The sequence below is a fragment of the Erpetoichthys calabaricus genome, chromosome 12 (genome assembly GCF_900747795.2).
Source record: "Erpetoichthys calabaricus chromosome 12, fErpCal1.3, whole genome shotgun sequence".
Taxonomy (NCBI): Eukaryota; Metazoa; Chordata; class Cladistia; order Polypteriformes; family Polypteridae; genus Erpetoichthys; species Erpetoichthys calabaricus.
Window position 1 is genome coordinate 140,339,086 of NC_041405.2, and position 20,416 is coordinate 140,359,501.

Below are 20,416 nucleotides of genomic sequence, written 5' to 3' on the forward strand. Positions count from 1 at the left end.
ACACATTAATACACACACAGATATGTATATTAATACACACACACATGCATATATACATATATATTAATACACACACACTGTACATACAGTATATACAGTTTATAGATATATAAATACTGTGAGGGACGGCCGCCATCTTTACCTGGCTGGGAAGCTCTCAAGATGGAAGGACAGGACAGGGGAAGACAGCATGCACGGGGCATTGTCTCCCCTGGGCTGCTAGATGGCAGCCCTCCTGGGTTGCAGCAGTGACACAGTTTCCCACAGGGCATCATGGGAGTTGGAATTTGTCGGCTCAGCCCTATTGGGTTCTGTGGGTGGTACCAGGGGGTGCTGCAGGGACTGGTGAGCCCTAGTTTATCAGGCTCTCACCTCACCCAGAACTGCTTCCGAATTACAGCTTCAGAACACTGGAAGAGCTTCCAGGTGGGACATCAAAGGAGCTGCCTGCCCCTGTTCTTGGAGCCAGAGTCGGAACGAAGGAAGACAAAGCTTGTGAGGAGGAGTGGAGGCAGCAGTGACAGAGAGAGACAAAGAGAGAGGAGAAGAAGACAAGAATATTGCTGAGTGCTGAATACTGTGCGCTTGGCTGTACTTGTGGTAGTGGCATGGGAAATGCTTAAGAGTTTCCCACAAATAACGAGTCTTTGTGCTTCTATATTTATGTCTGAGCCTTTGTGTCAGGTGTTTGAGGAGCTGGAGTGCCTCCTGGTGGCCACAATATGTTTATATATACATACACTAGCTTTGCTACCCGGTTCCTACAGGGTAATATCATAAGACAATGGGTGTCTGTTATGGTGCCATCGGTTAATCAGGGGTATCAGAAGTGCTATGTAACTAACTGTATACGTTTCTGTTTATAATACTTGAAGTTTTTTTTTTTTTTTTTGCCAAAAGCTAATGTTATTGACTGGTAGTGAAGAGTAGAGGTTAAGGTTTTGGACTTCAAACCCTGAGGTTGTGCTTTCACATCCCACTACTGACACTGTGTGACCCTGAGCAAGTGACTTAACCTGTCTGTGCTCCAATTAGAAAAAACAAAAGAAGCAGGACCAGTTGTATCTCAGATGTTGTAAGTCACCTTGGGTAAAGGCATCAATTAAATGATAATAATTATATTATCAGGTCGCTGCAGCTGCTTGTTCTTGAATATGCAACACACATTTGTCCGTGAGTAAAACATTCCTGCATTAGATAAATTTCTCCTTTTCCTAGAAACTTAGCTTTTGGTCATTGCAGAACACAATTTTACAGGAAAGTGTATTCTTTTGAATCGAAACCGGTAATCAGTGCAAACAAAGTAAAATCTGAGTGTATATTATTATCAGTTTTGGATGTTTATGATTTTCATTTGTTTATGTCATTCACTCAAGTTTATCCTTTAAAGTTATTTTGTCCATTGTATGTATTTCTCCTTTAAAGTCCACAAAGGTGAATTTATATACATACAAAAGTTTGGAGGGCAGGGGGTTGTGGCACCCCTGTTCAAGGTAAGCAGACTCACATATGAAGGATGGGATGGGGGGGCTCCCTTTTAAAATTCTATAGATGCAAATTTATATTACAATAGGCCCAAAAGTATTTTTTGGTGGCAGTGTTATTACAGCTGAAGCACTCTGGGGGTCCAGGCTAAAAAAGGGGCTTGTCCACCTCAGCCAGAGAGTCGGGAGTGGAGTTGAACAAAACCCACCTGGGAGGAGTGGAAGAGAAAGAGAAAGAATTAATAAAGAAAAAGAAGAATTAAGTGAAGAGCCTGTGAAAAAGTATTTTGTAAAATAAAAATAGTTTGAAACCAAGATTGTGTATTTGTAGTTGTGGCACAGGTTTGGGGCTTTGAGATGCACCCCCATAATGGTCCCAATATATTAATAAAATCACAGTGGCAAAATAAGCTGAGAAAAAAAAATATAATTAAGAAATCTTACTATTGCTACAAGCTGAAGGGATGAATTGTATTTGTACCTCATTACCAGGGAGGATGTAGGAAAGTTTGAGCGTGTCCATTGCCTGGACCATGGATTTCATGGCAGTGTATATGTTCTGGTAGATAAGCTTCTTGAAGGCCTGGCATTGTTCACTGGAGTACCCATCTCCATGGATGATGCGCATCTGTTTAATGAAAGTGGTCTTCCCGCTCTCACCAGTTCCTGGACAGGGACCACAAAATGCAGAAAATCAATCAGAATGGCTAATAAGCAAAACCCCCTTAGGAGTGTAATAAAAGCACCAGGAACAACTTTCATATGTTGATGCATTAGCTACTCATGCAGTTATGATTAACCACTGGGACAAGTCAAGCAAAATGACTCCTTTTATTGGCTAACGAAAAAGTTTACAATATGCAAGCTTTTGAGGCAACTCAGGCTCTGTGCTCAAGATCTTCCCTGAAGAAGGGGCCCGAGTTGTTGAAAGCTTACATATTGTAATCCGTTCAGTTAGCCAATAAAAGGCGTCAGTTTGCTTGACTTCTTACTACATCCATAATGGCTAACACAGTACAACACCCTAGTAGCACTGGCACAAATAATATAACCTCCTACCATCCAACCATTAGCTAAACCTGCTTCAACCTGAGCAGGGTCACAGGGAAGCTGGAGCCCACCCAGCAAACTCTGGGAGCAGAACAGCACCTGGGCAGGATGCCAGTACATCTCTGTAAGACAAGGCATGATTATAAAGTCTCTGAAGAATGGCTACTTAAACTTTAACAGCCAAGGGCAATGTGGAGCCTTGCTTGTTAGTGACTGCTAACGACAACTACTTAAAGTGCCTTCTTTAATGTTTGATTTTACCCCTCTGCTCCACAATTTAAAATTACAAATCAAACAATTCAGACATTGTGATTAAAGTGCACATCGCAGACTTTCATTGAAGGGGATTTGCACACATTTCAGTCACACCTCACTTTTTTTACATGGCCCCCCATTTCATGGCACCATAATGCTTGGGATAATTGGCATAACAGGTGTTTGTGATTCCTCCTGTGGGTTTCATGGCTTCATAAGATACTTCAGCTTGTTTCTATCCTTTGGGGTCTTTAATTGACATTGTTCAATATGAGAACAAGAGCTGTATCAACAGAGAATCAAATAAGCCATTATAAGGCTGAAATACGAGAATAAAACCATCTGATACATCGGTAAAACCTCAGGATGACCAACATCAACTGTCTGGAATATCATTAAGAAGAAAGAGTACACTGATGAGCTCAGTAATCACAAAGGGGCTGGTAGGCCAAGAAAGACCTCCACTGCTGATGACAGAAGAATCCTCACTATAGTAAAGAAAAAGAATCGAACGCCTGTGTGACAGATCAGAAACAGTCATCGGGAGGCAGATGTGGATGTGTCAGAGCCGACTATCAGTAGAAAACTTCATGAGCAGAAACACAGAGGACGCCGCACTGCAAGATACAGACCATAAAAACAGCAAGGCCAGACTGCAGTTTGAGAAAAAGAACTTCAAAGAGCCTGCAGAATCCTAGGAAAAGGTTTTGTGGACAGTGTAATATTTATGTGTCAACAAAATATGAATATATATATATGCGCAGTTTTGTTTTAAGATATTTCATTGAAATGTATTATTGTTATCAGGCATTTTGTAGGCATCTATGTCATTTCCCATTGGGATTAATAAAGTATCTATCTATCTATCTATCTATCTATAAGGAAAGCACCGGAAAAAGGGACATCAACTTTGTGTTTTGTTTATAGAGTTTCAGATAGAGCATGGATGCCGTGGATGTAAGACCTGTGTTAAATAAAGTTCCCCTGCGTACTTAAAAAATCATCTCACCATCACCTCATTTTGTACAAGGCATGAAAACAAGACCTAGAGAAAAGACATAGATGAACCTGATCAGAGTGATGGCAAGAGCAAAGTGTGGAGACGAAAAGGAACTGCTTGAGATCCAGAGCAGACCACCTCATCTGTTACAAATGGAGCTGGTGGTCTTATGGCTTGGGCATGTACGGCTGCCACGGGTCCTGGCACACTTCTGTTCATTAATGATGGAACTGCTGACAGCAGTGGCATAATGAATTCTGAGAAACATCTGATCTGCTCAAGGTCCAGTAAATGCCTCCAAACTTATTGGAAGGCACTTCATCCTACAACAAGCAGCACAGGAGGTTTTCAAAGCTAAAAAATGGAAAATTCTTGAATGGCCAAGTCAGTCACCTGATTTAAATCCAATTGAGCAGGACGTCCATATGCCTAAGAGAAGACTTAAGGAGACAAGCAGGAGCTGAAGATGGCCACATTAGAGGCCTGGCAGAGAAGACCCTCAGTACCTGGAGATGTCACAGACTTCAAGAAGTCATCACATACAAGTGATAAGTGACCAAGAACTAAATATGACAACAGCTTTAATAGACCTGCCATTGCTGTGTCCAAACATTATGGTGCCCTGTAATGGGGGGGACCACATAGAAAAAAGTGCTGTCATTTCTACATGGGGTGACCGAAATGTCTGCAAATCCCCTTAAATGAAAGACTGCAATGTGCACTTTAATCACAATGTCTGAATTGTTTAATTTGTAATTTTAAACTGTGGAGCAGAGGGGGAAATGAAGGAAAAAAATGTGTCTTTGTCCCAAACATTATGGAGGGCACTGTACTGTACATAGCACCATCCATAAGCACGGTGCACAGCTTTTCACCATATTTGTAAGTGTTATGACCTACTAAAAAGGCCCAGGGGCATATAAATATGCCACACAAGTGAGAGAGAGAGGGAGGGAGACAAAACAGAGAAAAAAATAACCAGCTACCTAAAAGGAGTCCATTTATGGTCAAAAAGAAAAACCTCACAGAATATGGAGAAAATTTCACACAAAACAGAAACAAGGCAGGAGGACAACACTAACATAGCTGTCTAGCTAAACAAAGTTTACACAGCTAGACACACACTATCCACGTTTATCACATAGATGGCTAGCTTCTTTTTCTTCTTTCGGCTGCTCCTGTTAGAGTTTGCCACAGCAGATCATCTTTTTCCATATCTTCCTGTCCTCTCCATCTTGTTCTGTTACCTCCATCACCTCAATGTCCTCTCTCACCACATCCATAAACCTTCTCTTAGGCCATCCTCTGATCCTCTTACCTGACAGCTCTATCCTTAGCACCCTTCTCCCAATATACCTAGCATCTCTCCTCTGCACATGTCCAAACCAACGCAATCTCACCTCTCTGACTTTGTCCGACTGTCCAACTTGAGCTGACCCTCTAAGGTACTCATTTCTAATCCTATCCATCCTTGGCTTACAACAAGCAATAAGAAGAAAAAATAACCAAAGCCAGGCTATCCAACCCTAACTCTCCATAACTTGCTCTGTGAAACCCAAATCCATTCATCTCTCTCTCTCTCTCTCTCTCTCTCTCTTTTTCCACTAGAGATGGGAAAATGATACCAAAGCATTGAAGCTTGTGTCAGTCAATCTGAAGCGTAGTGAGTCGAATCACTGTGTCAGAGCTTCTGTCAAAATTCCACTGTCACGTAACCCGTAACGTTTGAAGCTTTGAACGTCATCAGTGCTTCACAGCCCGCTTCATTGGTTTGACAGCATTTAATCGGTTTCACAGCTTTGGCGCTAAATTAACAGGTAACCTATATAAAATGCATTATTCTCTTTCAACAATGTTGGGTTGTGAGGAGAGAGAGATTTGGAGAGCTTTGGTGACAGATTGCGACTAACAGCAGAAAACGGCGTTCAAAAGTTAAATAGTACAAATGGACAAGGACCTTAGCAGAATAAAATGAACATAGACTTTTCTGACCTTTTGCTGGTGACATGAGACTGAAACAGTGAGTGCTGCTTCACTTGCACTCTTGAGAGCTTGCCTTGACCTCAATTAACCACCAGATGTCACTGTTCATACTGGGGCTGGGGCTTCAAAGCTTCGAATCTTTTCTGGCACAAATAGAAAGGAAGCCTCAAAGATTCACAAGGCTTCATTTTCCCATCACTACTCTCCACCCTAAAACCCAAACAAGCTTCCTTTTAAAACCTACACCCACCCCAGAACCCAAGTGATTTAATAACGGTGGGCAGCTCAACAGGTGGGTAATTAGGGCAGGATTCGATTAAGTCATCTGCACCAAATTGAAGAAGACAAGCCGAGTTTAACAAACAGATCTAGAGTGAGTCGTAACAGTAAGATGGGGCAGTAGTGGGCTAAGCGGTGGTGGACACTGAAAGGCGAACCTTGGGCTCCCCCTCCTAGTGTGTAGTCACTATGGTGGGGGTGTTACACTCGGACCCCAGAGAGCTGCAGGTCTTTGTTTCAGCCACTTTCTTAATTAGTAGCCAGCTACTACTGCTAATGCCACACAGACTCCTCTCTCCTTCATTTTAAAGATTGGCTTTTACGATTCAAAACATTTAGTCGTATCATTGTATTAAGCAGCAGCCATCCAATACAAAGAAGTAAAGTGAGGCACTAGAGCTACGTTGGAGGTCTCAAGCTCAGTTTCTGGAGAGCCAATATTTTTTTTGAACTGATCTCTTAATTAGACCCCCTGATTCAGTTGTTAGTGAAACACATTAGTTAAGGGGTCTGGCTGCTTGGTGCACTCATGCTGCCACATCACACATTTCCAAAACTTTTTTTTTCTTTTATGAGAAAGAGCATCATCAGAATGTTTTGAGAATCACAGCAGACCAAATTTTCACTTTTTCTTTCAAAAAAAAAATCAAGGTTGCTCTATCCTTAAAAAGTGAGTCAATTAAAATGAAAAAGAGAAGTCATGTCTATTAAATGCAGTAATGGCCATCATGATTGACAGCCAGCAGCTCAAAGATTGGAAGGATGGGGAATGGCAGCTAATTTGGGACACTGCCTCCCCCAGGATGCTAGATGGCGGTTTCCCTGCAGCTTAGCGGTGCCCCTGATTCCCGCATGGCACCATGGGATCTGGAGTTCAGCCCTGCTGGGTACTGTGGGTGCAGCCAGGAGATGCTGCAGGGAGACCAGGGGATTTTTACTTTCTGTATAACCTGGAAGTACTCCCAAGTCATGGGGATGGAAGCCCTCCTGGCAAGTCACGTGGGAGGAAGAACGGAAGCACTTCTGGGTCAAGGACTATATCAAGGACTGTTGGGAACCCAGCAAGTGAGCCGGAGTTGGGAGGTAGTTGACAGAGCTTGCTGGGAGGTGAAGAGGAAAGAATTGAGAATAATTATTGTATTTATTAATATTATTGTTTGCCTCTGTATGGTGGTTGGGGGTGCTTAGAGGCACTGTTACAGGAAAAGAAAGAATTAAAGCATCTTTTTGTTCTTTTACCTGGTGTTCGGGACATTTGTCTGTCAGGTTAGAGGAGCGACAGTGCCCTCTAAACTTGCCTGAATGTTGTGGGAGTGAGAGAAACAGTGCTCTGTCATGAACTGGCACCAGGATGAATTAGGGTTCCCTCTGACCATGTATTTGATCAAACAATGTCAGAAAATGGATGGATGGAAGCATGGGATCTTACACATTATCTTCATTACATTATGATATAAGGAGGAAAACAAATGAAGCAGACCCAGTTACTCCAATCCAGAGCCCTGGGTGAGGTGCCAGGTTGTTGCAGGACCCATTCAGACACCCAGACACACACAACACTAGTTATCCTAACCAGCATGTCTTTGGAGATGTGGAAGGAAAACTCAAGTGCCTGGATCAAAGCCCACACAGACACAGGGAGAACATATAAACTGCACACCGACAGACAGTAACCAAGTGCAGGATTCAGACTTAAGCCATTAGATTCAGGAGGACAGCAGCGCTTACCAGGGTGCCAACCCACCAATGAAAAAGCCAGCCAAGTCCCCACCACAGATAGACCTGAGCTGTCAATATACCCAGGGGACGTAACTGGCACATGTGAGTTATACCCACTGCCCATTTTCAAACCCTCAGGAAGCCCAATCATTTATCCCAGCTGGAAACCATAACAGGTTACCTAATAACAGAATTTTAATGCCATGACTCTCTTGTTTCTTCTGCTCCTTCAGCATCCTGTTGATATTCCGGTTAATCTCGATGACGCTTTTCTCCTCAGGCGAAAGCCAAAAGGAACATTTCCGAAAGCACCAGAGGGAACATGACCAGCAGCAGCCTCCCATGATCTCCGCTGAAGCAGACGGGTGGCGTCCACAAAGCAACGAAAAAGGTCAAGCCAAGGACACGGACGAATGCTTCTGAGTCTCAGCTTTCTTGAAGAAATGTGCTTTATAGATTATTATCTAGTTACTGTGAAGCTAATTACCATTCAGAAGATATTACCCAAAGCACCACTCATTTTGGAATAGAGGTGGTCCAGTCTTCAAAGTAAACATCCATAAAGGTAGTAAAAACAGAAAAAAATCCTGAGGGTGGTGTGTCACACAGTGGATGTTGTCACAGGGTCCGTGTGTCAACTTACTTGGTTGAGGTGTCCCCTTATCACTGTGAGACCCCTCACGCCATGAAAGGTGGAGATCGAATCCAGAAAGCTTCCCAGCTGCTGGGTTAAGTTGTCCTTTTCTCTGTGACACTCCTCAGTTAAGACGCCCATTTCAGTGTCCACTTATGGATAGGACTTTTCTTTTAGCTGATGTTGCCTGTGAACTGATCATTATGGGAAATCTCTTGCTAATATGCTATCCAGTCGAGGCTCCTGCCCCAGTTAGGTTAATGAAGTGACACATGAGACAGTAGGTGAAGTCCTCTCATTTATAACAGTCTCAGGAGACAACACACTCATCCATGATGTGTTACTCCCTTTAGGATCCAAGAATACTTACAGTGAGTTTAAAGAGAAAAAGTGCTGCTCATCAGCGTTTTGAGGTAACAGCTTAAACACTTCCTTCGCTAATCCACTTGTGAGGCCCAGTCCTCGATGATCTGTATCCCAGATGAGACGAAATCCTCACACTTGTGGTAACGAGCCAACAGATAAGACTCCTTTCTCAGATCATGAGCTAGTCAGTTGATGGGTGGCACATTCACCTCAGTGAGATAAACCACATGAGGCACTGCTGCTACTCTCGTGTCACGGGGTTAACTGATGTCCTCCACTCCTTGATGATGTGCTGGTCAGGGGACTCAAAAATGGGTTACTTAGATAAGCGTGTCTCCTCACTGATGTTTTGTTCAATTTACACCCTCTTAGGTGAATGAATTGTCCAGATGAGACAAACACACTTTGCTTCTGTATTAATAATACTCACTCCTAGATGATATGCTGGCCCATTGACTCAATAATGCATTACTTAGATGAGCTTGTCTTCCCACCTCCTAGGTGGAAGAATTGTCCGGATGAGACAAACTCTTTGCTTGTGTCTTAATGAGTTACCAGATGGCACTCAATCCTAGATGATGCACTGGGTAGTTGACTGGCACACTTTCTTCAGTGAGACTTCTTTCATCATGGGCTGGACAGCTTTCTCTCTCTGCTTTAATGTGTTACTCAAATGAGACACAATATAACAGATGACATTTACTGCTAGGTGATGCGTCTGTGAGGTGACAGGGGAGCCCCCTTTTCTCTCACTGATGTAGTACCAGGCGAGACCCTCTTATTGCTGATGTGCTTCCCACTGGGTGCTGTGTTAATGACTCACTCCAAGATGCTAACCTGAGTTATTCGATGTCTTTGTTGTCACCCAGTGAAGTGTTCTTGATGTCTCTCCTTGCTGGTGTCCCAGTGAGATAATCCGGGCAGTCTTTCTGCAGTTTGCTGTATTAAGCAAGTCTTGTTTTTCGTAATATAGTCTGGTAACAGGGGGCTACTTCTTCACTTTGGTTTCCTGACAGGTCTGTTCACCATGTCCAGCTGAGGTCTTGTATAAAGGTGAGCTCCTCAAAGTGGCTTGAACGAGACCGGCTGCATGTTTCAGCTCCGCGACTGAGGTGAGCTGTTGAGGTGAAGCGATTCTTAAACACTTCAGTGTAATTATCCATGGAGGCGGGGCTGCAGGAAACCCTTAAGAGCATCGCTTCACAATGTCGATTAGATAGCTTAAGCCTTAAAAAGTTAAACAAAACAAGAGAAGAGTTCACTCCAATTATCTGAAGTGGAATAGAATTGAATCATGCAGATTAACATCCTCTTTTCAGTTTTTTTTTTATTATTATTAAGCAAAGGTAAGACATACCTGCAGCACCAACCTGTCCATTGTAAGTGGAGTAAAGCAGAAACCTGAGTGCGGTGTAAATCACAAACAATAAGCAGACAGGTCTCATGCACTTTTCGGCATTTCAGAAATTCACAGCACCTGGTCTGATCAGATGCTTCGGATGCTTTTCTTTATTATTTCGCACCATTGCCTCATACGGGCACCTGGCCACACTTCCATTTTTGCTCGAGGAGCAGCTGACTGGTAATAACTATGGAGCCGCTCAGTAAACACAAACTCACTTTACTTACTAGGTTTGGCTAAAGGGACCAAGAAATCAACTTGGGCTCCTGGTTGTTATATGTTGAGTCCCCTGTTCTTCTTTTCACAACTCCACAAATTTTGTAAATCTTAAATAATTACCTAAATCATTGGGTGGAATACCAATATAATCAACGTTGCAATATTTTAATAAGTTGTTTTAACAAAATGTGCAATTACCACTTCCTACAGTAAGAGCCAAGACTGTAGCAGCCGATCGCTGGCCCGGTTGAGTGGCTTAGGCCAGGTTTAAACCCTGTGCCTGACCATTATTCCTGTGCAGTTTGCACGTTTTTTTCATGACTGCAGAGCCAGTCAATCCATTAGGCGACACAGGAGGTTACCTATAGGGTGCCATTTATAAAAGTTAAGGGGCATGCCCTCCCGACTAAACTCTAGTTGTGGACCTCTAGAGCTCAGGGATGTCTTAATGTATGGGCACTGGCCAGGCGCCCATGATGTTTCTGATGCCTGTGTATGTTTCTGTTTTGCTGTCAAAACAGGGTCCCCAGCACACTTCCATGCCCGGGGTACTATGATGCTGTTAAGATGGCCCTGCCAGAGCTTCACTCCATTGAGGAGCTTGTCGCTTTATATGATAAGTCAATGATGACGCCTGGTTACACTATGATTAAGATCAGAGTTTGGGGACGGTTATCTGATTCAACTCAATTAAAACCAGTAACAAAAACCTGCAATCTATCTGGATGTCCAGCAGAGCTACTTAATCATGGAGTTGCAACCAATTGGTGATACTAAGTAGGTGTTTTTACCTGCTGGACACCTTTTATGGAAGTTGCATGGCTCCGTACACCAAGGGGCACCTGCTCCTTAAACTAAACTTACTTTATGTATACTTTAAATTAAAGTATACATAAAGGGGCGCTATTTGTGCTACTGAAAGGGCACGTGCTACGCTATCCACTGCCTACAGCTCCCAATGTGCTGTCAAGTCTTAAGTGTGTCTGACTTCAGAACATGACACCAATCCATACACCCTAAACTTTAGTGAGAGCTGTGCTATTATACTGTTAATTAGCACTTCTGTAGTGTACAGTCTCTGTCTGTGGACATGTTGCTATGGTGTTTAAATTCACAGAATATTGCGTAATGCATTGTTCAGTACTTGTCTGTATTCCGAAAGAGCAAGCAGATCAAAGGTTTTCCTGAAGTCATCCATATTGTTTTTCTAAATATTTTACTGGAACGTGGTCACCTCAGGTATAACGTCATTCCTAACTCCAGCATTCGGCTTTGATGGTTAGCCCACCCTTTGCTGCTAGTCATGAGTGAGGGTGGTGTAGCATTGAGTTTTGGGCAGTCGAAGAGCAAGGTTAGGTCTCTCGTGGCATTTCACGCAAGTTGTGCATACATGTCAGAATAATTAAAGGGAGGAATGTTGTTGGGGGGAGGGCATTAAGGTCTCAGAGATAAGGGGCTGGACACCAGACCATGAGATGGGGTGGTGTTTCTTTTGAAAATCAGGGGCTAAAGCCTAATGACACCACTGCTTGGGAAATATTTCATTTGGGAATTGTAAAGACAGAAGTACAGCTTAGATTAAATAGGCTGAAATCTAACAAATCATGAGGATCAGATAACATGTATCCTCGAGTGCTTAAGGAAGTTAGTGAGTACACAGAGAAACGATTGACACGTGTTTTTTGAAAATCTCTACACTCTGCAAGGGAAATTCCTAAGGACTGGAAAATAGCAAATAGTAACCTGTTATAAAAAAAGGTGATTGAGCAGATCAAAGTAACTATAGGGTAGTAAACGTAATGTGGACTACTGGTAAATTGATGGAAGTAATTATTAAGGAAAAGGTCGAGCAGCACATGCCTGGAACCAAAATATTAGTGAGTAGCTGGCCTGGGTTAAGACATGGAAGGTTGTGTTTTACTAATATGTTGGGACTCTATGAGGAAACAACAAAAGGATACAATCAGTGTGGTGGAGATGATGTTATTTACCAGGACTTTCACAAGGTGCCACGTGTGCGGTTGGGCATCAGACTAAAACAAGTGGGAGTTCAGGGTGCAGGACTCAAACACAGGACGCAAAGAGTTATGGTGAGGGGGACATTTTCAGAATTATGTGACATTAAAAGTGGCGTTAATCAGGGGGTCAGTGCTGCTGGGACCACTGCTGCTTTTATTATACATAAATAATCTGGAGAAGAATATAATCAGTAAGCTGGTTAAGTTTGCAAATAATGCAGAATTAAGTAAATTGTTATGCAGGGACCTGGTCAGAATACAAGGGGAAATGACATGTATTTTAAGTAAACATAATACCATGTATTTGTACCAGACCTGTGCAAAAGATATATTGATGATGGTGTTGGTGTGGCATCTTACTCCAGAAGCCAACTGGTTTTGCCAGTTTTATTAGTTTCCATCCATCTCTCAGGTTTACAGTTGACCGCAGTTCTGCCACTTTTAGATAGTCTTTCTATCTTCTCTTAGGGGCATTAAGCCGCTGTCAGTTACAGGCACACTGACTCACACAGTTACCTTCTCTACAGCTCCTTCCAAACCTGGCTGCCACTCCCACAGTTCCTTAGACTCCTCCAAAATCTGCAGTGAGGAGGTGGACAACTGAGTCTCTTCATTGCTAGAGGATAACCTCTCATGCTGTGGGCAATCAAGTCAGGTGTAGACCTCCCCACATCCACTCTAAGAGGAACTTCAATAATGAATCCCACATCCCGCTGGACCTCCTATTCCACCCTTACTCTCTTTGTCTTTCTCAAAGGCAGTTAATCAAAATGTCCCCATTTTACAGACTGATCCTTCCACAGGGGCCTTTTTCTAACCCTCCCTTGATCTCCTTCTATCTATGGCTCAAAAGTATTTGGACAATTGACTGATAAGCTGTTCTATATCTAGGTGTGAGCAGACCCCTTATTATTTTATTAACCATTAAACAGGTAGAAAGTTTGGAGTTGATTCCAAGTCTGGAATTTGCATTTGGAAGCCGTCATTGTAAATTCTCAATATGAGGTCCAAGGAGTTGCCCATGTGAATAAAAAGAGGCCATCATTAGGCAGTGTGGGAAACAGGCCGGACACAGACAGGCAGACATTGTTAAAGCACCACAACACGTTTTATTTACAGATAATATTTACAATAAAGTAAACATGCACAAACCACTTCACCCCAAAGTCCAGGCCTTCTTCCTCAATGCCCTGTCAGGTGCGCCTCCACTCCTCTCCACCAAGACTTTGTCCTTCTTCCACCCAACTCCAGCCATCGAATGGAGGGAGGCAGCCCCTTTTATAATCACCTGGATGTGTTCCAGGTGTCTTCCGATAAGCTTCCTCCGGCACTCCCCAGTGTGGCAGAAGTACCAGCTCTGCACCCGGAAGCACTCCAGGTGTCCCTGGTCCTCTTCCCCCCAGCACTTCCGGGTGTGGCGGAAGTACTGAGGTCCAGGGCTCCGTAGGCGTTGGGGCGCCCCCTGGCAGTGACCACGGGCCCCTATAGGGTTGAGCTTCCAAGCTCAGTTCCCATGGTCCCCAAAGCAACCAGGGCGGTCGCCCCCTCGTGGTCTGGAGGAGGTGCAAGCCCTCCTCTGGTCCTCCCAGGCATCCCGGCTGGGTACCACCCCCAGCCGCTTGCCACAGCAGAGAAAACAAAACAAACCCATCAGAGAGAAACAGCAGAAACACCAGGAGATGTCAAATCAACCATCTGGTACATTCTTAAAGACGAGGAATAGACTGATGAGCTCAGCAAACACCAGAAGGTCTGGACAACCGTGGAGGATAACTGTGCTGAATTCTGTCCTTTGCAGAATTCTGTCCTTGGTGAAGAAGAACGCCTTTAGCCAAACCAAGAACACTCTCCAAGAGGTAGGCCAATCATTGCCAAAGTCTACAATCAAAAGAAGACTTCATGAAAGTAAAGACAGAGGGTTTACTACAATCTGCAAACCAACTGGTAAACCTCAAGCATAGGAAGGACAGATTAGACTTTGCCAGAAAATATTTAAATAAAAACAGTCCAGGTTTGGAACAGATTTCTTTGGACAAAAGATGGAGTATGGAGAAGAGAAGGAACGACTCATGATCTGTAGCACACCACATCATTTGAGAAACATGCTGGAGGCCGTTTTATGGTATGATCATGCCTGACTGCCAATGGGAGTGGGTCACTGGTGTTTATCGATACTATAACTGCTGACAGAAGTCTCAGGATGACGTCTGAAGTGTCCAGGGCTCTACTGTTTACTCATATTCAAACAAATCTTTGCACAACTGATAGGGCGACACTTCACAGTGCAGATGGACAATGAGCCAAAACCTACTGTGACAGCAAACTAAGTGCTTTTCAACACAAAGTAGAGGAATATTCTTCAATGGCCAAGTCCGTCAACTGACCTCAACGCAACTGGCCATGCATTTCACTTGCTGAAGATAAAACTGAAGGCAGAAAGTCCAGTGAACAAACAGCACCTGAAGACCACTGCAGTAAAGGCCTGGCAAAGCATCACTGGAGTGGAAAGCCAGCACTTGGAGAGGGCCAGGGGTTCAGAATTCAGGCAATCATTGACTGTAAAGGATTTTCAACTAAGTATTGAAAATGATCATTATATTTATGATTATGTTAATTTGTCCAAATACATTTGAGCCCTTGAAAATGGGGGGACCATGTCTGAAAATGGCAGTCTTTTCTAAACAGCTGGTACAAAGTTTTTGTTAAACACTTCAAATTAAAACTGCATGACTACACTTCAATCACATCTTGTGTGGAGGACGGACGGACCAACAGAGGCCCACGGGTCATAAGCATGGGAGCTCAACCCTGTTGTGGCCTGTCGCCACCGCCAGGGGGTGCATGGATGTTTTCAGTGCCCTATTTGGCCACACTTCCGCCACAACCAGAAGTGTGGCCAGAACAACCTTGTTGGGCACCTGGAGTCCTTCTGGGTGCCCTATAAAGGGAGCCAGTCACCACAACTCAGTGGCCAGAGTTGGGAGGAAGAGGACAAAGCCTGAAGAGGAGTGGAGGTGGAAGGAGTGGTGGCAAAGAAGGGACTATGTCATACTGCGTTGGTGACTTGTGCAATGTGTGCTGAACTGAAAATAAACCGGGTGTTATGTGCTTAACCTGTGCTCTGCCTGTCTATGTCGGGGTTAGGTCTTCACACTTGATTGCTTCATTTCAAATTCACTGTGGTGACGTACAGAGTCAGAATTATGAAAATTGCATTGCTGTCCAAGTACTTACGGACCTAACTGTAACCTTTGCAAACTTCTCATTCGCAGTTATTGCAACATAATTGCACATTTTGCTTTGGTGTTATATTAACAAATTATAAGTATGTATCATTTAAAATTAAAGATGCCCACAGGAAAATTTCATTTCTCAAAGGTTGATATTTGATGGCTAGTGAATCTTATAAGAGCTTCTCATTTGTGTTTCATTTAAGAATCAGCTCCTCCAACCTGCAGGGAAAAACCTGGGGGTTGGTGGCAGAATTTGCACTCCAGCCATCATAAAAAAACTCACACTGTTCCATTCCATCTGAACTAGTGTGGTACTGAGGTGTCACCCATTGCATGGCTGCACTTGGGTCCTAATCTGGGGATCCTGAGTTGATTTGCCATGTGGTGGGTGCGGCAATGCACTGTATTAGCACGTCCTCCTAACCTAACCTTTGTCAGTGATGTTTCCCCTAAAATTCCTTACAAGAAAGCGTTTTAGTCAACAAGGAGACATGAGCTACAACTGAGGGAAAAGGAGTCAAAATTGGGAATTGCATTTGAAAAAGCAGGTTATATTTTGTGAGATCTCTTTTTAGTCTTGTTTTAATCTGTTTTGAGACTTTGTATTCATGAAGTAGTTTACAACACTTGAGATATGATTGGTTGCATTTCTTTTGCTAATTGTAGCACAAGGAGATGACACCCATTGGTGTCAGAGTGGGATTAGATCCCACAAGCTCAGGTTTTGAAGCCCAAAGTCTTAACCACTAAGCCACATTGCCTGCAGAATGATGATCTAATTGGAGCACAACAATATAAATTAGAGCCACTAATATTATTCAGAAGCAAGGGCTACTACTTTGTAATCATAGTAAAGTGTTTCATTACTGCTGTCCATACATTTCACTGTATGTCAGTGGTTCTCAACCTGTGGGACGGGCCCCCCAGTGGGGCACAAAGATGTGAAAATAAGAAAACAAGAATCGAAAATATGAAAAATGCATCTATTAAAACCAAAACAACTTAACTTAAACTACATTCTGATACTAGAAAAATAAATATAGAGTTAGATAAACGTCGATAAAAGTTAAGTAGGTATAATATAATATGCATCTATGATATATCATTATTTAAAAAAGAACAAATTGGTATTAGAGGGCTCATTTCAAAAAAACGTTAGGGGGGCGCGATTAAAACTGTTATGAAAATTCGGGTTGCAAATACTTAAAGGCTGAGAAACGCTGCTGTATGTTACTTAGTGCTCAATGCAAATACTTTCACATTGCAAAAAAAAAAATGTCAAGACAGTGCTTGAAAGATCTGAGCTCGTTGTGTGACTGTGCTGAGATGAACACTGAAACTCAACAGGAGACCCTTGGCGGATGTTTTCCTCAGGAGATAAACTTGAAAAGAAGGAGACAAAACACAATGCCACCATTTTACTTCTTTGTGATCTCAATGTTGTTGAGGAAAAACCACAAGTATATTAAGGAGATTTCTTGTTACTTTCTTGTATACACAGTATACAGAAAGTATAGGAATCATGTTCCTGGTAATACATTTAATTCTATATAGCTTTTTTTATTTCCGCCATCATTATCATAATTAAATGTAGCTAAATGCAATTTTACCCATAGCAATTTATTGCAACAAATATTATATAATACTAAAATACTTTTTCTATGTTTTTAGGTGACTATAACTCTTTTTACTCTGCATGTAATCTACTGTAGGTAATGCATATGTAATCATGAAAAAATTCCACCACCGTTTTCAACCTCCCTAGATGTGAAAATATCATTTTAATATAAAGTTTGATTATAAATAGAGATAAATGATTGTGTATCGATATTATCACTTAGCTATGAGGTGCAAAGAGATATGATATTTGAGAAATATTTTGCAACTGGAAGTGGTTCTCATGCCCTTTTTCTCTATCTCAGTATACGAGAAAATCGAGGGGAGCGCACTCCGGATTTTTTGATTCCTATATGCATGATTGGCTTTTGATTTTAACTCCATTCATTTTTGGTGAGTAAAGCATTAATGATGGCCATCCTCTTTACAGTGTGAGTGATTACGAAGTGTTTATTTTCCAGTAGGATACTCTCCAGTCATTACTGGTATGTTCCTGTATAATTTCTTACTGTAATGTGCTGAAATGAGTTTTCCTCACTGGGTGGCTGGGCTCTCCCTTAGAGACATCCGGGAGAGGCCCAGGGTAGAGCTGCTGACCCTCTGCATCGAGAGGAGCCAATTGAGGTGATTCAGGCAACCGATACAGATGCCTCCTGGAGAGGAGACCCCAGTGAAGATCCAAAGCTCACTGGGAGGATGGCCTGGAAACATCCTAGGATCCCACAGTATGAGCTGGCAAGTGTGGCCAGGGAAAGAATAGAATAGAATAGAACAGAACAGAACAGAATAGAATAGAACAGAACAGACAGTCTTCATTGTAATTGTAAAAAATTACAATGAAATTACAGAAGGGACGTATGGGCCTCTCCGCCAAGACTGTTGCCTCCGCGACCGGAATTGGAAAATGAATGAATGAATGAATGCGTTTCTTATTGTAATATTTATTTGCTGACAGTAATTTACTGTAAAATATTCCATCAGTTTTTCTTAGTGAGTTGCGACCAAACCACATTTGCTGGTGGTCAGACGTGGTTAGTGACCACGAGTAACACAACTGTAAATGCAGATTCGCTTCCCGTCACACACGCACGTCTTTGCTTCCTTCCAGCAAGGTCTTGGTTTTAAACTTCATCTCAGGTGATTGTCGCTGTGGACAACCCACCAGGTTGACAAGTCAGTCAATTCATTCATTTTCACTTGTAAAAAAATGCTGCATTACCATTTGTAATGAATACTCTTTTTTTTTTGTGAAAGTAGCCTGGGGTAAAGGTACAATGGTGATACCGCTGTGATTTATGAGACAATGCACAAAAGAAGCCAGGCAGTGCTGAGCCTTTTACATTCATGGGTAAAAAGAATTTGATCCGATGGCGAGAAAAAAGAATGACGGCAGAAGGGCAGAAGGGCCAGAGCTCGTTCTACTGGTTTGAGCAGTGCATGCAAAGTGAAATCCAAACCTTCAGCTTCCTCTTAATCCTTTTTCTCGAAAGAAGGTGGGTGTCTCAGCTGGAGGGCTTTATCCTGTGAAAATCCATCCTGCCACACACACACACACACACACACACACGCACACACATACACACACACACTAGCTTTCAGTGCTTTAAATGGAGAGGGGGTGGGCTGGATCCCCCCTGAGCAAAGCTGTGCAAACACAACCAGAGCTCTGCTTATGTGTTGGATCTCTTGATTATTTCACCCATGCAGTTAAGCCTGCCTAAAACAGTAAAGTGGCTCCATGTTATTTTTTTTGTGCTGACTACTGTTCCAGACATATTTTTCACATATTTCTAGGCTCCTGTGCGTCAATGTTTCCATTTTATTATTAAGACTGCTTAACACAGAGAGCAGGACTGCCCTCCATAAACCCAGCGTCCAGTCCTGTGCCTGGCTAATGTCTATGAGGTGATTGTGCATTCTCGTCGTCTCTGTGTGGCCTTTTCTCCTAATACTTCAGTATCCACCCCCAAAACATGATGTGCATCTTAAGCCAGCATCACATCACACAACTTGGTGTCTAACTCGCTGACTGCAATTGCTAATCTCATCGCCTGAAGATGTCACATTAAATGACTGAAAATCCCAGGGGATGACACATTACACGACTCGGTGGTGACTTTTATCTGCATAGTTTCAGATCTCCAAAGTCCTGCCAACTCGCTGCATGTTGACGGCTAATTAAAGCATTACCTGTACAGAAGCTTTCCAAGTATGGCGAGATCAGCTGCAATCTCTGCCATTTTATTTTCCTCTTTTTTTCCATTCTGTCGTGGGATGACAAACACCCTCTCCTCGGGGCCGAGTCGTACACATTGTACCTACAGGTGAGCTCTCCTTGGTTGTCTGCTCTTGTGCACACACGAGGCTGCCCCTACAGTTTAAGCCACCATCACATTACATGACTTCTAATCGGAGGACGTGTTCAACTTCACGACTGCACTTGCTGATCTCATTGATTGAAGATATTTTTTATTATTTTGGGATTCCTTTTTTTTTAAAAAAAAATAAAGTTAGTTATAGTCCTTCCAGAGCTATTAGCAGTACATTAATCAATGCCATTCTGGATAGGAATATAAATGACAAGCTGGTTAAGTTTGCAGATGATACCAAGATAGCAGGTCATTTGGAATAGGTTAAATCATCACAAAAGGACTTGGATAGCAGACAGACTTTGGGCAGATTTGTGGCAGATGAAGTTTAATGTCATTAAATATAAAGTTTTACATGTAGAAATTAAAAATGTTAGGTTGAATACACAATGGGAGGTCTGAAAATCAAGAGTCCACCTTATGAGAAGGAGCTGTAGTGGACTAGAGTGTGAGGTGGCAGAATTAAAGATGCTAAGATTTCCAGTGATTACACCTGATTAGGATGTGCATGGAGTAAAGGGAAGGTCTACAGGATGGTAGTGAGACTACCTATGTTATATGGGTTGGAGATGGTGGCACTGACCAGAAAGCAGGAGACAGAGCTGGAGGTGGCAGAGTTAAAGATGCTAAGATTTGCATTGGGTGTGACGAGGATGGACAGGATTAGAAATGAGGACATTAGAGGGTCAGCTCAGGACGTACATTCGGGAGACAAAGTCAGAGAGGTGAGATTGCGTTGGTTTGGACATGTGCAGAGGAGAGATGCTGGGTATATTGGGAGAAAGATG

General features: G+C 42.8%; 1 protein-coding gene across 2 annotated transcripts in view; it reads right to left on the reverse strand.

Annotated features, from left to right (window-relative positions):
- The window catches only part of LOC114662751 (guanine nucleotide-binding protein subunit alpha-11-like), a 43,283-nt gene extending 34,117 nt beyond the window's left edge, over positions 1-9,166 (reverse strand). Inside the window, exons 1-2 of one of the 2 annotated variants that reach the window (XM_028816400.2) lie at positions 7,952-9,166; positions 1,966-2,150 (exon numbers count right to left, since the gene is read on the reverse strand). In XM_028816400.2, the coding sequence (XP_028672233.1) occupies positions 1,966-2,150; positions 7,952-8,114 (348 nt within the window). In that variant the 5' untranslated portion in view covers positions 8,115-9,166. The remainder of the gene's footprint in view (positions 1-1,965; positions 2,151-7,951) is intronic. The other variant, XM_051935304.1, reaches the window with a different exon arrangement.
- Positions 9,167-20,416: the final 11,250 nt, after the last annotated feature.